The 16,020-nt window shown below is 45.4% G+C and overlaps 1 protein-coding gene across 1 annotated transcript in view; it reads left to right on the plus strand.

Moving 5' to 3' along the window:
• The window catches only part of DNAH9 (dynein axonemal heavy chain 9), a 206,644-nt gene that overhangs the window by 46,478 nt on the left and 144,146 nt on the right, over nt 1-16,020 (plus strand). Inside the window, exons 29-38 of the mRNA XM_026861253.1 lie at nt 1,205-1,362; nt 1,666-1,804; nt 2,985-3,272; nt 3,745-3,955; nt 6,195-6,322; nt 6,799-6,907; nt 7,590-7,737; nt 9,308-9,482; nt 13,653-13,826; nt 14,559-14,766. Of these exons, the coding sequence (XP_026717054.1) occupies nt 1,205-1,362; nt 1,666-1,804; nt 2,985-3,272; nt 3,745-3,955; nt 6,195-6,322; nt 6,799-6,907; nt 7,590-7,737; nt 9,308-9,482; nt 13,653-13,826; nt 14,559-14,766 (1,738 nt within the window). The remainder of the gene's footprint in view (nt 1-1,204; nt 1,363-1,665; nt 1,805-2,984; nt 3,273-3,744; nt 3,956-6,194; nt 6,323-6,798; nt 6,908-7,589; nt 7,738-9,307; nt 9,483-13,652; nt 13,827-14,558; nt 14,767-16,020) is intronic.

Genomic DNA, 16,020 nt, shown 5'->3' on the forward strand with positions numbered 1-16,020 from the left:
GAGGAGCTAAAATAAAAAGGGAAACTGAACAAAAGAAGTCCAGATATGACTCAACTGTTAATGATTCCCTCTCTCCTGGCTGGAGCATAGCATCTGAAGAAAGCAGCACGGCTGTCATTCCATCATCATGTCTCCTGGCTGCTATTAGGAGTGTAACCATGGCAATGTTTAATTGGCTGTCTTAGTCATGCAGCTAATGTCGATACGGTTCCTTATAGAGAAAAATTCGATTAATTGCTTAACTTTAAGATGGCAAACAACAGTAAGGTTAGAGTAGTGAATATAGAGAGGTTTCTCCCTCACTGAAGCGCTGTTTGCAAGAAGGTGATCTAGCTTTAATAAATTTGCTCTTTGGAAGGTGAGAAGTGAGAAGAGCAAAGCTGCAATCAGGCAAATAGAAAAGACAACACAGTATTAGTGAGTGAAAGTGTCAGGGGAGGTCTTACAACCTCCACCTTGTGTTTTTGGTTTTAAATTAAGCATCTGATATCCGAAAATCTTTAAAAGCAATATCAAGGGATCAGTTTGCAATTGAGCTGAGGCCAAGTTTACTGGGAAATGCTGCTCCTTTTTTGGGCCTAGTCAAGCAACAGAGCAGACACAGGAGGGTTTGGGGCTGTCATGAAGAGCAGTGGTGTGTGGAGGGGGTCAGGGGCCTGCACTGAGTCAGACTCTTGGGGCTGCATTTGGGTGTTGGCTGCGCTGTGGGTGCCCGGACAGCCCCGCATCTCATCTCAGGCATCTGGCCTCCTGCTAGGCTGGGAAGTTGAAAGAGATGATTTAGCCTGCGTGGTCGTTTTGCTGTGAGGTGTGCTAAGAAGTGTCCCACAGGTGATGTTAAAAGCCAAGGTGAGATGCAGGCAGCTTTGGAAGTGCTTCTTTTTCTTAAGCTGTTCTTCCTCATCCACGTCTGTCATTGTTTTATGGAGCAATGTTCCAAATTCTTGCAACTGCTTTGCAATTTGACTGCCCAGTCTCTTCAGCTCTCTTTTCTGCTTTGTCTGAATTTGATTGTGACAGGGAATTGATACTGCCAAACAGATTTACTCCAAACAGTGTATAAAGCTTTATATAGTCACTAAAAACCCAAAACAAGACAGTGATAAGCCCCAGTCATTATGGGGACCATTCTGAGGAAGGCAGCATGGTTTGATGTATTTTTCATAACTGAATAGCAATACTGAAACACTATCTTGCTTCCTAGGTGAAGAGTGTGCAGGATGCAATACGGGAGAAGAAGAAATCCTTCAATTTTCTTGGAGAAGACATTAGCTTAGTTCCCTCAGTAGGCATTTTCATCACCATGAACCCTGGTTATGCAGGGCGAACCGAGCTACCTGAGAATTTAAAAGCTCTCTTCAGGTGAGTCCAGGTCGAGGTTTGTGACCTGTATTATAAGACTGGCAGAACTTGTCCTTTGGAACATCAAGGCTTGACTTCATTTCCTTAGGGAATTCACTTGCATTGGGGATTCAAAGATAATTTCAGCCTTGCACAACAAGCCTGGGTCTCGCAATGCACAGGGAGACCAAAAGAGATCTGTCCCTTGGCCAGGGTGTGACCTGGCTCACTGGAGAAGACCTGGAAGATAAAGCTGCAAATCCACTGCCCCTAAGACCTGTAGTTGAGAATTGTTCTGCAATCTTTTCTTGCCTTTCTTTTTAGGCCATGTGCAATGGTTGTGCCAGACTTTGAGCTGATTTGTGAAATTATGTTGGTGGCTGAGGGATTCATCGAGGCTCGGGTGTTGGCCAGGAAGTTCATTACTCTGTACCAACTCTGCAAAGAGCTCCTGTCCAAGCAGGTGAGCCCACTTCTATGGCTGGATGGTACATTAAAGCCTGTTGGTCTCCAAAATCAGCAGGAGCATGGCACTCAGCCACTCACCTCCATGTCTAAAGCTTCACAGCTTTTATTTAATAACTACATTTGTGCTAGCTGCTGGGAGAACAGAAGGTTTGTGATCATCAGAGCAATGAAACTTTTAACAGCTTTACTAGAGGATCTACAGGGACAAAAGCACTTGACCAGCTGCATCAGTGAGCTCAAATGACACCATGTTTGGGGTAGTATTCAGCAACCCTTTGCTTTCCAGTCTCTTACTTCTTATTGATTCTCCTGCCTGCAAGGGGTTTATGATATGTGTTCCTCTCCAAGTTCAGCCTAACAGTTCTGTGTCATGTCAGGTGCTGACCAAGTACAGTCACTTTCAGTGCAAAGCTCTAATTAATCAGATTTTTTTCTTGTCATCATTTACATAAATCAAACCTGGGTCCAGAGAAGTGTGGCAGCAGGAGGCTGGGTGGGAGATGCCTTGTCACAGAAACTTTGTGCTGTGTCTTGGAGGTGTTGGTGGAAGCTGTGGCCTCCCACACAAAACAGTCAGCTGTTGAGCTGTGCTTTGGAGGGTCTTAACAGAAATATAGAGTTGTCTGTTGGCTTGAGAGTTCCTCTCCTGCCTCCTTGTGGTTCTTTTTCAACAATATCCTTAGTGGCCGCTGCTTGACGGACTGCCTCTGGGACCAAACATGCCCGGTAATTGTGTAATGGGCAGGATGGAGAAACTTGGGTACTTGGGGCCTCATAAAGGACTAACAAATCTTTCACCTCAGGAGCTCCTGCAGGTCCAGGGGGTCTGTCTGGCTTTGCTTTACTGCTTTATGATTTAGGTCAAACAGATTGCTTAGGTTTCCGAAGTACAAGTCCTACTGCTGTCTTACTGTCAACACTGAGCCCAGGTGATTGTATGAACAGCTGGATTATTTGATTCTTTAATACTGTCCTTGAGAAGAATCTCACTTACTGAAATAAAAATGAGGTAACTCAGGCTGGTGGAGGACTCTGGCCATGATGCAAATAACAAGATTTGGATATATTTTCATTGCTGACTTGTCTGGCAGTTGGAGCTGTTGGTTCTTACCTCTGCATGGTGGTGTACCAAGCCTAAACTTATCCCTCCTTTTTTTCCCAATCCCCCTGTGTAGGATCACTATGACTGGGGCTTGCGTGCAATCAAGTCAGTGCTAGTTGTTGCCGGCTCCCTCAAACGAGATGACCCAGAGCGACCCGAAGACCAGGTTCTGATGCGCTCACTTCGTGACTTTAACATCCCCAAGATTGTGACTGATGATGTGCCAGTGTTTATGGGGCTGATTGGGGATCTTTTCCCTGCATTGGATGTGCCTCGGAAGCGTGACCTGAATTTTGAGTCATTTGTGAGGCAGGCTGTGCTGGACCTCCGGCTGCAGGCTGAGGACAACTTTGTGCTCAAAGTAAGACTAAACGATCTTCTGCTATATCTACACCACCATCAAATCATTTGGGTTCTCTCAACCATCTTTGCTTCTACAAAGAGGGCTCTGCACAGTATTCCCCTTGGCAGGCAGACCTTGATGGAATACAGGGTTAGCTATGCTCTGTCTGATGCAGTGGCACCTGCCCCAAAAGCCAGCACTGGTTCAGTCCCTGAGTTTACAAAGGGGCCAACTCTTGTAGGGTCATGAAAGTGTGGCCCCTGGAGAGCAGAGTCTCATTGGTTGATGGTTGTCAGATGTAAATAGTGCTAGAGGTTTGTCTGCAGCTGAGGATTTCACCCATCATGAGTGACTAGACCAAACTCAGTGTCAAAGCCATTTGTGTCTCTGGATCACATCTTTCTAAAGAAGCAGCCCAGTGTGAGCTCTTTTGGAGATCTCAACTTCAGTTTGACATCTTTGTCTAAAATTTGGGAGTGTTTTTTCTCAGGTGGTGCAGCTGGAGGAGCTGTTGAGTGTCCGGCACTCTGTCTTTGTGGTCGGCAATGCAGGCACTGGCAAGTCTCAGGTGATGAGATCCCTGAACAAGACTTACCAGATAATGAAGCGACGTCCCATCTGGACAGACCTCAACCCCAAGGCAGTCACCAATGATGAGCTTTTTGGCATCATTAACCCGGCAACAAGAGAATGGAAAGATGGTAAATGTCTCTTCATGCCTGAATCCTTAGATGAAGAAGGATATTTTTAATTAATTTCCTGAACAGCAGCAGGACGACTGGTTATTTGTATGCTGGTCTAAAAGCCCAGGTGCTTGTCTGCAGCTCACAACCATGTGAGAGTTTGTTGTTGAAAGGATACATAGGATGTTTTAGCTTTTTGATCTTCAAAAGGGAAGTATAGCATGATCTTGCTTTATCCTGTTGCCATAAGAATAATTATCATGTTTATTAATACCAACACTTACCAGTTCCTGAATGGGGCAGGCAGTTTTTTGGGGATGGCTGATGGAAGAGAGTTCCCTTCTGCCCTATGGCATGCACTAGAACCCCCCCAAAATGTGCCATCCCCAGGTTTCCATAGCTGGTAGCACACATGCAGTAGCCTTAAAGTGGTGTTTTTCCACTTAATATTGCTGCCGAATTTCTGTAGTACACCAGCATTTGCCAGTCTGTTGATCCTGATTGCTCCTGAGGAAAATAAGATGAGCATTTAAAACTTACTGAAAGTTTACAGAAATCTGGAGTGAAAATGTTCAGTTGTGACTAATACATAAAGGCAGCTCTGATTTACATGTGCAGCTGGTTTGGGAGGTGTGGGGGAGGTAAGGGAAGACATTGCCATAAATCATCCTTGACCAGAAGTCCACCAGGAGATGAGCTGCCACCCACCTCCTCTGGCCTCTGCCACCAACCCCTCTCGACTCCCTGCTTTGCTTCAATGCCAGGGTTAATTTCTTTTTAATTGTAATTAGGGACCCTAAATCAAAATGACAGAGGGAGGTGTGGGATACAGCCTGAACTCTGCAGACTGGCTGAGGGCTGTGGGTGGCACTGAACTGCAGGAGGGACATTTTGCAGGTGGCTGTCCAATGGTTTCTAGCCTGTAATATTTCAAGGGAGTTTACAGGACTCCTCCCTGAGACTTCAAGGCAAGTTATTTTCTGCATGAACCCTTCCCGGAAATTTTCTTTCTTGTCAGAGACCAGCAAGGCAATCTTCATCACAGCCTAACAGGAGATGATGTGTTCCCTTACGATCAGCCCCTTCTTTTCCTGTTTTCATCCTGTCACTCCTTTCATTATAAGGAGTTGAAAAGGTTATACATGTTAGGTGGTAGAAGGTCCCACAAGAGACCTAAAAGCGTTTGTAGAACCAAAACTTTAAATCCCAAGACTCTCTGGTGTGGATGCACAAGGTTAGGAGAGAGGCATTTTTCTCTCTGCTGTCATGGTGTATATGAGGGAAGCATTGATGCTCTGAGACTGTAGCCATTTCTGATACTAATGATGTTGGAGCAGTTTCCAAGGCATGTGTCCAAGTGAGGAACTGAGTCGAGGCAGAGCCAGTGAAGTGTTATTTTTTCTGGCCCAGTCTCAGAATTGGATACCTGTTTCAGGTGAGCCATTCTGCATTTGCTGTGCACAAGCTTTGTCTTTAGTCATATAACGCCACTAGCTGTTCCTGACCTGGATCACAATGAAATAGCTTGTCCTGGAGAAAAAAAAGTGTGCTTGTCACAATTCACCAGAAGATAGGCTTTTTTTAATGTTTTCCTGATTTTTTTTCATGAAGACCAGCATCTCCCTAGGTATTTTCACATGTAGAGGAGAGCAATAGTTTTGTGGAGTTTTCATTTGCTCTGCAGTGCTGCTGCTCTATTCCCAGCCTTCTCTCTTCTTAACATTCATTATTTACTCCCCTCGAGACTGTATCCTCTCTGTCTCCTTGATTTTATTGACATTTTGTTCTGTCATTCAATGTCATTCTGTGCTTGTTCTCCCCTCAATCTCACTAAAGCCATGACCCAGTGTTTAATGCATCTTGATTTCCCTGATATACTTTGAGACAACAACAACAACAACAACAACAAAAAATTAAAAATTAAGGCATATTCAGGTGGTTTTCTCTGGATTGTGTAATTCATGCCTTCTTTTGCCTCTGAGCATCTGCTCTTCACTTTTCTTATCTTTTACAATTGTCTGTGGGAATGAAGCTTGGGTGTAGATCTGCAGTCATTTTTAGTGGTGATAGCTGATAATTTTTCTTCAAAGTAGACTAGACCCATATCATATAGTAATATTTATGTACAGATGCAGAGAGTTTTGAATGCTTCAGAGGAAAGCATTAATTAGGATAATTTTTAGTAAGTTGCTAGAGAAAACTTTTAGAGCAGGTGACAACTTCAGTGTTCATCAACATATTCCTGTCACCCTCCCAGGACTGTTTTCATCAATCATGCGAGAGCTGGCCAACATCACACATGATGGTCCCAAGTGGATAGTACTAGATGGAGATATTGATCCGATGTGGATTGAATCTCTAAATACTGTGATGGATGATAATAAGGTAATGAATATAAGTTAAATAAACAGGTATTCCTTGACTGCGTGGTGTGATTCAGCCTAGGAGAAATGCAGATGCTGAAATAACACCTCCAAAATAATATAATTGTGTTTCTTCAGATATACCAAAGAATATTCCATAAAGAAAATGGTGCATGAGGGAAATAGCTCAAAGCATATTTTCATTGGAATTTACCTTTCCTGGAGAATTGGGTTCATCAGTAACCGCAAATGTTGTAATTTCAGGTCCTTTAAAAACAGAGTGGGATCATAATCCTGTAGCTTTTTTCCCCACTCTAAGGGAGTGTTGTTCATTCTGGGTCATGGAAGAGAGAAGGATCATTCTGCTACCTGTTAGAAATCAGCTGCTTTGCTGGAACTGGACTGACAGCAACCAAGTCTTTTAGTGCAAAGTACTGAATGCTTTTCCTTCCTATTCCTGGGGAGGTCTTAGTCTGTCTGTCTGTCTGCCACATGCAGGTGCTGACCCTGGCAAGCAATGAGAGAATCCCTCTGAACCCAACAATGCGTCTGGTCTTTGAGATCAGCCACCTGCGTACAGCCACCCCAGCGACTGTGTCCAGAGCAGGTGAGTCCTGGACTGAGCTTCACACTGGGATTTTGGTTGGACCAGTAGGATCTAGTGTCATTAACCAGTCTTTTCTTAGCTAACTTGGTCCCTCTTGAAAGTTCCCAACCTGAGATCACAGCTGCCTTTGGTGGACAGTGTTTCTGTTCCTGAAGCACATGGACAAACTGAGGATCCTGATCCCAAACCCGTATGGGGACCTATCAACATCTTGGAGATTTACCTAGAGCTCTCTGACTGTTGATGAATAACCATGGCTTTAGCTTTGCTGAGAGAGTGTCCCTGTAGTGCAGAGCCCTGTATGGACTTGATGAGGAGAGGGACCTCTATCCCAAAGAGCTCCTGAGCTTCTGGAGAAGTGTGTGAAGTATGGGAGAAGGGAATGAAGGTGTCCCCTAGTTTTATGCATGGGAATATGGGACCCAGAGCCACAACATGACTCAGGCAAGACCACATTCTGAATTTGGGGCAGAGTCATGAAAGGTGTCCCCTGGTTCCCTGAGTTAAGTCTCTTCACTGTTAATGTTTCTACTCTGCAGTTGGGCAGGAGGAGGTGTAGGTAATGGGGCACCCAGCCATATTTGACAGGGTTTTAGCTGTGTAGCTGAGAAATTATGCTGGAGGAAAGGAATAGTCTCTGCTCTGTCCTTACTGTATGTTCTCTCTTACCCTGGGCCTAAAGGGATCCTGTACATCAACCCATCGGATCTGGGCTGGAATCCCCCAGTAACCAGCTGGATTGACAAGCGAGAGATCCAGTCTGAAAGAGCCAACCTGACAATTTTGTTTGATAAATACCTTCCAATTTGCCTGGACACCCTCAGAACAAGGTATTATCTGAAGAGTGATTGTATCTCTGCTGGCAAGGGCAGGGGGACACCTGCTGCTCTCCAGACCCGCTGTGCTGCATGTGGCATGGGTGGCTGGTTTCCTCCTTGGCCCTGAGACACCTGAGCATCATTGGCTTAAGCTCAGAGAAACAACAGGCTGAGGTGGGGGAGCTGACACTCCTGTCCATCCTTTGTCGGTCAGATCTAGTTTTCATCAAATTTTGATGTGATTGTTCCTGTACTTCTTGTATCAGTTCTGTATCTCTTGGAAAGTAAATCTGGGAGATCTTAAAGAGAGTCTTTTCAGTCTCCAGATGTCAGGCTAGACCTGAGTTCACTCCACAAGTTATTTTTCAGTAAAGTAGATTTCAGATCACTGCTGGAGGAGATACAGAGAAAAGATCCTTTTATCTGCTCCTCACTTATTTTCCTAACCCTTGGTGATGAGAAGGATGTTGGTGTTTGTAGGAGAGGGTGAGATTGCTCAACAGGCAGATCTCTCTTGAATTTCTTTCCTGATCCATTTGAACAAAATTAAGTCAGCCAGTGTGGGCATCCAGCCTGGGCATGTTTCATGGTTGGACAACAATCCAATAAACATGAAGAACTTGGAGATTTGGAAGGGCCCTGGTGCTCCTTGGCTTGAGTTAGCTTCAAAGCAGTGCCCACAAAGAAGTCATATGTTTTTTGCTTATCATCATGGAAATAGCTCTCTTAATCATAGTGCGGTGAGGACTGGCCAAAGTAGAGTCCCAACAAATGAGTAAGGGAAGTTCTCCCATCATTTGCTTGCTTCCCATAGTTGCACCTTCATGAAAAATAAAAAAAAAAAAAAAATATCAGTGTACATTGAGCATGGGAGTAGTCAACCACAATGGGGAAGTGTCAGAAGGGGCTGCATTAGTGAAAGTAATGGTCTTTGGAGGTAGGAGTTAGGGAGCTACTCCCTGGGTGACCAAGCTGGTTATAGCTGTTGGCAGCAAAGTCCGTAGGACATTTCCTACTCTATTTGCTGAACGTTGTGTCAGACTGTGAAATCTATGGGATTAGCTTCAGGCAGCCCTGAGCTGAGTATTTTGGTAGCTTGCTTAATTCAGAAATTGTAGAACCAGCCTTTCAAATAGCTATAATTACTTTATGGAGGGCTTCAGTGCTGCTACAACATTAGTTTGGAATTCTGTAAGTGTAGCTTAAACGAATGTAAAATGGCAAGATGAAAGGTTTTATTTTATTACTCCTCTATTTGACCGCTTTTGAACTCATCGTGTTCACAGAAAATCATTGCCTTTAGCAAGTCTTCCATTTTACTTCTTTCAAGAGGATCAAAGTTTTAAAATGCTTGAAACTTCTGATTACTGTTATTACTTGTATATGTGCCGGTGCCAGCAGGTCCGAGAGAGAGAATGGGTGTTCTCTTTATTGCTGTACCCGGGAATAAGACACACACACTGCTGACAAGTAAAATGCTAATATTCTGAAAAAGCATTTCTAAGCTTGCCTTTCTGGGTTGTGAGTGACTGTGTTGCTAGACCCAATTATATCTCCCATGCTTTCAATTTCTATCCCTTAGATTTAAGAAGATTATTCCCATTCCTGAGCAGAGTATAGTTCAGATGTTGTGCTACCTCCTTGAATGCCTCCTGACGGAGGAGAACACACCTCCTGACTGTCCCAAGGAGCTTTATGAACTTTACTTTGTCTTTGCTGCTGTCTGGGCCTTTGGAGGATCAATGTTTCAAGACCAGGTAAGAAGGAAGATGCCACATCAACATATTTTACACAGGACTTTTTTTTTTTTCTTTTTTTATACTTTCCAAAACCAGCGCTATATCAGTAATGCTGTATTCCTGGGGCTCTCATATAGGTGATGATAAACTAGAAACATGAACGCAACAATTCCTTGTGCAGAAGACCATGTTATCCAGGGTGTAACACCAGAGGAGACCAGCTGAGGGGCCATAAAGGCAGCAGGATGTTTGCTTATGGAGACACATTACACTGGGGAGAAACATTAGGTTAATTTATAGAGGCCTGTGGATGTGCATAATGTGATCAGATTAAGACTGACTTACCAGGTGAATGTACCGGTGGAGCAGTATTTCAGCCATCTGACTGCGCAGGTAGACATTGCACAAACCAACGGTGCTTTGTCACTACTGACTTTTATTAAACATAGGTGGATGTCAGGAATTGGCTGTCCTCAATTTCTGATGGAAGTGCATATGAAAGAGGGGTGGTCAGCAGGGCAGGATGGGCTTTGGGAATTATGTGCTTCTGCTTCAGTGGAAGTAGACAGTGGCTCTGCTCTTTGAAATGCCCTGCTGGGAGCATGCTGACAAGGTTGGGGTTGGTGGCTGTAGGCACTCAGCTTCGACTCCCTTCCGGGCAGCCAGCTGTTGGATGGTCCCTGTCAGGAGATGCTGGGATCACTCAGTCTGTTGGTGGATGGATGTCCACACCCAAGACTGTAGTGCTGTAGTGCTGGAGGGCCAAATCTAGAGACCAAGATCTTCTTGGGCCAGGAGGATTAATCAGGCCAAGGTTCACTAGTGGTGTCTTTGACATTCAAAGTATTCTCATGTCTGAGAGGCAGACAGGGTACTACTCTCCTTGCTGCTTCCCACAGTACTCTATCCTATGGATTAATTGCAGCTGTCAGCCTCTGAATCCATCAGCTTGCATTAGACAAGGTGGGTGTGATCTCTTGCATGGCCGATATTATTGTAAGCCAGTTTTCTCAAGGACAGCATTTGATAATGCATGTTTTCAAGATCCCATTCAGGTCCTGGTCCTTAAAACATGGGAGAAGTACTGACACTTCCAGCTGGGCTGAAACACAGCTGCTTTGGTGGTAGCATGTGAACAACAGGCATCTTGGGAAGGATCTTCTCCAGACTTGCCTGGGGGAAGCAGGGTTGTGCGGCTGGTTTTGACTTCCCTGGTCTGTCTCTCCCCGGTGTCTTGTGCACTGGAGAGGAGAAATGGGCATTTCCTTTTGCCTCTTTCCCTGCTTCTGCCTCACTTACTGGCTGCATGGCTGAGCTCCACTGGGGCCACCACCATTCCATGGCTTCGTGCCTGTGTTTGCATGATGGCTTTCCACCCTCTTTTGGCATTGCAGTTTCCAGATTAACGGCTGTGCAGGCTAGAGATTTTTAATGTGACCGGTTCAGAGGCAGACAGGAGAAACCTGAGGCACTTGTAGAGGGGTCTAAGAGCATGTGTGGTACCTGAAGTCCTAGATTTCAAGTACCAAATTTTCAACAAGTGGCACAGGGAGCAATGTGAGTAGCTGCAAAGCCTACAGGTGGAAATATGTTTGACATCTGCTGGAGCTTTCACTTTGGTTCTGCCCAATCCCTGCTGGGAACCTGTCAGGTGCTTGCATCTCCTAGTCAGAAGATACCTTGTCATCAGGTCTAAGGCATGTCATTCTGATGTGTGGATCTGCCCAGTGATAGGACACTGCTGTTGAGGGCTCAGAGATCCATATCTGGTCTCCAGTGGGCTTGAGTCAAGTTCTGTATTGTCTGGACTATGTGAAAGGTCTCTCCATGGACCCGACACTGGAGATCCTTCCCCAGATTTGGTGGTGGCACTGATGTTCTCAGAGACTGCTCAAGTGCTCACTGAGGTCTCTTCATGTTTTTTCCATGTGTCTCAATGCTAGACCAACAACATCTGCTGGACTCTCCACATTTGCTGCGTGCCAAGGAGCAGATGTTTCAAAAAGTGATAAAGAGCACAGGTCAAGCACAGCTAGGTGTTCACTTGGTGCCATCAAGCCTCGTGGCCATCAAATGACCTGTGCAAGACCAGATTTCTCAGTCCTTGTGGAGGACTTAACCCTCAATTTCCTATGTGCCAGCTAGGAAATACTCAGCCTTAGTGTTGTCAGTGCGGGGTGACTTAAAAAAAAACACAGAAAAGCCTGGGAAGCACTGCTTGTCCTTGCTTCAGCAGTACAAGCTGCTCTCTAATTATAGGAGCTTATAGTTCCTCAAGCAAGTCAGCTGGAGTGCAGTCGCACGGCAGATGGACAGTGCGTTCCCTGTGCCGTAGCAGAGTCATTCCCTGGCATGGCAGGCTGCTGACTGCTGTCCGCCAGCTCCCCAGGGAGTGGGGTCTTGGCGCAGCTTGTTTTTGCTGGGCTGCTGTGCGGGTTGCAGGAGGAGCTGTGCTGCATGGGCACAGCATCCCTCTGGGAGGTTTGACTTTGAGGCTGGACTGTGCATTGCTACCTGTGATGCTCTGTAAATGTCAAAGATGAGAGTGTGAGGATACAGCAGTCTGAGTGAGGGGAAACCTGATGAAAAATAATCCAATATAAAATCTATTTATTGCTCTCCATTGAAGGTGCCCTTCATGCTGACCTTTTGCTGACGAAATGTCAGAAGAAACAGTCTGGAAGGCTTCCCACTACTCTGTGCTTGTTGGTGGGTAGCGGGGCCCCTGCATAAAAACAGATGATAGATTTGCCATTTCCAGGCTCTGAAATTAGCAGAAATCCATATGGGGTTTTTATTAAGGAGGCAGTTTGAGTTTGACACTGTTCTGGCAATAGAGCCAGGGCTGGAGCAGCTCCACTTAACTGCTCTGTTAGTGAGGGCGGGCAGCCCATCACAATGCAGCTGCAGGCAGTTTGCCTGTGCAGGGGTAAGGGCACCCTTGTGAGAAAGCTTTTAGCAGTGATGCACATCCCTCTCCACTGCAGGCTACTCTGTTGCTGGCGCTGAGGAGTTGTAACAACAGCAGAAGAGAATTACAGTTATTCCACCTCTCTGAATATCACCAGACTGCAAAATCGTGGATACTAATAACCGGTTTTTCAAATCCTCTGGTCTTTTGATGGATGTAGGACAGTACAGAGGACACTCAGTTCAGTTCAGCTTCAAACCCAGGTTTCCTGATGGAGGCTGAGCAGTCTATGGGCAATGTGTTAGCTGGCCCATGTGGGCTTCTGGCCTAGGAAAGCACGTCGAATGGCTATGTGGAGGGGAGACCAGAAGATGCCGCAGGAAGAAACTGTACTGTTAAAACTAGCTAAATTATGCATCTGGTATTTCACAGACATCCTTTTAACAGCACTTTTCCCCTCCTTACCCACTTCTCCCCAGGGCAGAAGGCTTTAGTCCCTGTTGTCTGCATGGGAAGGCATGCAGATGGAGTGACTGGCCCAATGTCATACAGAAGACCTGGGGCAGGGGAAGAGACTAAGCACATTTTGCAAGTCCTGACCCAGCATCTAAAGCAGAACTGTCATCCCAGCTCTTGGAAAAAATTCAGTTGCTCCAAAATCTCCATGCATAGAAGGATATAATGGGGAAAAACAAGAAAGTGGGTGCTTCCAGGGCGATATGGCAGTGCAGAAATACAGCAGAGCCAAAGTGGCAGGTCCCTCTCTGGTGCTTTGGTACACTGGTGTCTGCAGTCTTTCTTCTCCAAAACATTGTGGCTTGAAAAGAAGCCAGAAGATAACAATTAAGTATTAACAGGGTGGTGTGATTTATGAGGAAAGGCTTTAGCATGCATGCTTTGACTAACCATGACCACAGATGTAGACGGATGTTGTGTCCTTGTCTGTTGGAAGAAGTAGGCACCAAGAATCAATCAAGTGGTCTGTTTAGACATAGGCACGTATTTCTCTCTTTCAAATTGATCCATCTATCTAATCTCAGACATACCAAGAGTGATCAACACAGAGGATGAATTATTTAGGTGAATAAATAGGAGTGATGAGAAGAAATGAAGAAAATGAAAAATTAGGCTTAATAATAGGAGAAAGGAGAAGATCATTACGCTGTGGAATATATTTTAAGGACTAATCCCACTCTGGTGGACTGGGATAGGTAACATTCTCCATCACTAATTTATTACTCTGGATTAGCATCTTTTATCCACTTTTTGTTTTACAGCTTGTGGACTACAGAGTGGAGTTCAGCAAGTGGTGGGTGACAGAATTCAAGACTATCAAGTTTCCCTCTCAGGGCACAGTCTTTGACTTTTACATTGATCCAGAAACAAAGAAGTTTGAGCCTTGGTCTAAACTTATTCCCCAGTTTGAATTTGATCCAGAAATGCCATTACAGGTATGTGAAGCTTGCATGTTTTTTGTTTGGAAGGAGTACGGGCATTTTAGTGACTGTATGTGAGCATTTCAATGAATTCTCATTAAAGGTCAAGCATTTCATAATAAGGATAGCATTCCTGTGAGATGTGGCTAAATTACCCATCTTTCTTTAATGTACTTAGACTGTGAAGACAAATCCTCCATCCATCTTCCAAATAAAAGTGATGTACATGAGGGGCAGTTGCAGAGCCACCCCAGTGACCCAGGAGCTGGCACCTCACCCAGGATGGGGGTACATTTGGCCTGCAGAGAGAAGTGGGATGTGAGACAATGTAGTGACAAAGTCCCCGAGATGCCATGTTGTTATTCTGCATGGCTGAAAATAGAGATGTTTTTATGATTTGGACAAAAACATGAGAGTTTCTGCAGGTAATGAATTGCATTTGCCAGCTACACTTTCCTAAGTGCCACAGCGAGCAGATAACTTGTAAAAATTGTTACCATTTTAGCAAAATGTGTGTTTGTGGGGAGAACCAGATGTTGCTCCCAGCATCTAGCTGTCATGGTTTCATCTGTACAGACAGTTTGATTTTAATGGTTGGCAACAGTTGATCGCTCCTTCCTAGTGCAATCTAGAAACTGGGGTCACCTTGCTCATTCCTGCCTCTCCCAATTTTACTTCTCCTCAGAACATGGTTGTGGGGTTGTGGCAGGGATGGGGACACTCACCTGCTCCTTATGCCCCTCTCAGGCTTGCCTGGTTCCCACCGCTGAGACAGTCCGTGTGCGGTACTTCATGGACAGGCTCCTGGAACGCCAGCGCCCGGTGATGCTGGTGGGCAATGCTGGCACAGGGAAGTCTGTGCTGGTGGGGGACAAGCTCTCCTCGCTGGACACGGATGCATATGTGGTGAAGAAGGTCCCATTTAACTACTACACCACCTCTGCCATGCTGCAAGGTAAAGCAATGGAGGAGTCACAGGACTTCTGCCTGACAGGTTACCCAATTCCCAGGATGTTTGGCAGGATTTGGAGTGGGGCATGCACTGTGTTGCTCATGGTAAGACCTGTGGGCCAGATGCCAATGTCATTTGTGGCTCCTGCACTGACACTCACAGACTCTTAAATCCCACTATGAAACTATCAGGCCAGTGGATCCCTGGTTTTGTGCAAGATTACGTTTTCCAACATGAGCATTTGAATTCTGAACACCATGACTCTAGTTCAGGGCTGTGCCATGAACATGCTTCAATCTGTTGTGTACGGCACACAGCTTGTACTTGACTTGAGGTGTGTCTTTAATATGCTTGAATTTAAGACCATGCTGAATAGGATGGGTTTCTTGGCTCGGATCCAAACTGTCCTCAGGACACAGTGATGGGAATTGCATCCCAGTTAGCAGCAAGGATGGTGCTAATGGATATGTGCAGGCTGTAAGTCAGGGATGCTGGTTCCTGGTGCTGTCCTCTGTGTCCTGCTGCAGCCCAACATCCTCTCATGGAGAAGGTCCTGCATCACAAGGGGGCACAAGACTTGCTGACCTTGGGGGGCTCAGAGCCCCTGAGAATTTCTGGCCCTGGGGGCAAGTCCATTAGAATATTGCTGAGGATTTTGTCACATCAGTGAAAAATGAAGTTTGACACCAAGGTAAGGTCAGTTTTGTTGTATAGTCTCTTTAGAGGCAAAAGAGAAACAAGGCAATTCTTGAAAAGTGCCTCATTTTGGAATGGTGTTTTCACTTTGAGTTAACCTAACATGGGAGAAAATAATTTTTTACATGTATATATTAAAAAACCCTGGGTTTTTTGAGCTGAATAATAGCTGTGAATCACCATAAAACAAAGTGTTTCCTTTATGTAGTTTGGTTGGACCCAAATGTCCCAAAATCCTTCTAGTCCCCCAGCCCTGTATGGGACCACCATCTGTGAAGCATCAGTGAGATTTAACCTTCACCATCTGGCTTGCTCCTGGCCAAGTGGTGCTAGGTGGGGACGTGCTCACAGCCCAGAGCGATGCCAAAGGCAGGGAGTGTCTGGGCCTTCGTCCATGCTCTGCCAGGTTCCCAACACTTCAAATGTTTTAAGAAAGGTGTTAGAGCTTAAATTTGCCCTCTGGGACCGATCCACTTGTAGAGAGATAACAACACAGGCTCAGGCCATGCTGTGTAGCCTGGAGCCACATCGTGGGACCACATCATCTTTCTGAGGCAGGTT

This window comes from Athene cunicularia (genome assembly GCF_003259725.1).
Source record: "Athene cunicularia isolate RWA chromosome 18 unlocalized genomic scaffold, athCun1 chr18_part1, whole genome shotgun sequence".
NCBI lineage: Eukaryota > Metazoa > Chordata > Aves > Strigiformes > Strigidae > Athene > Athene cunicularia.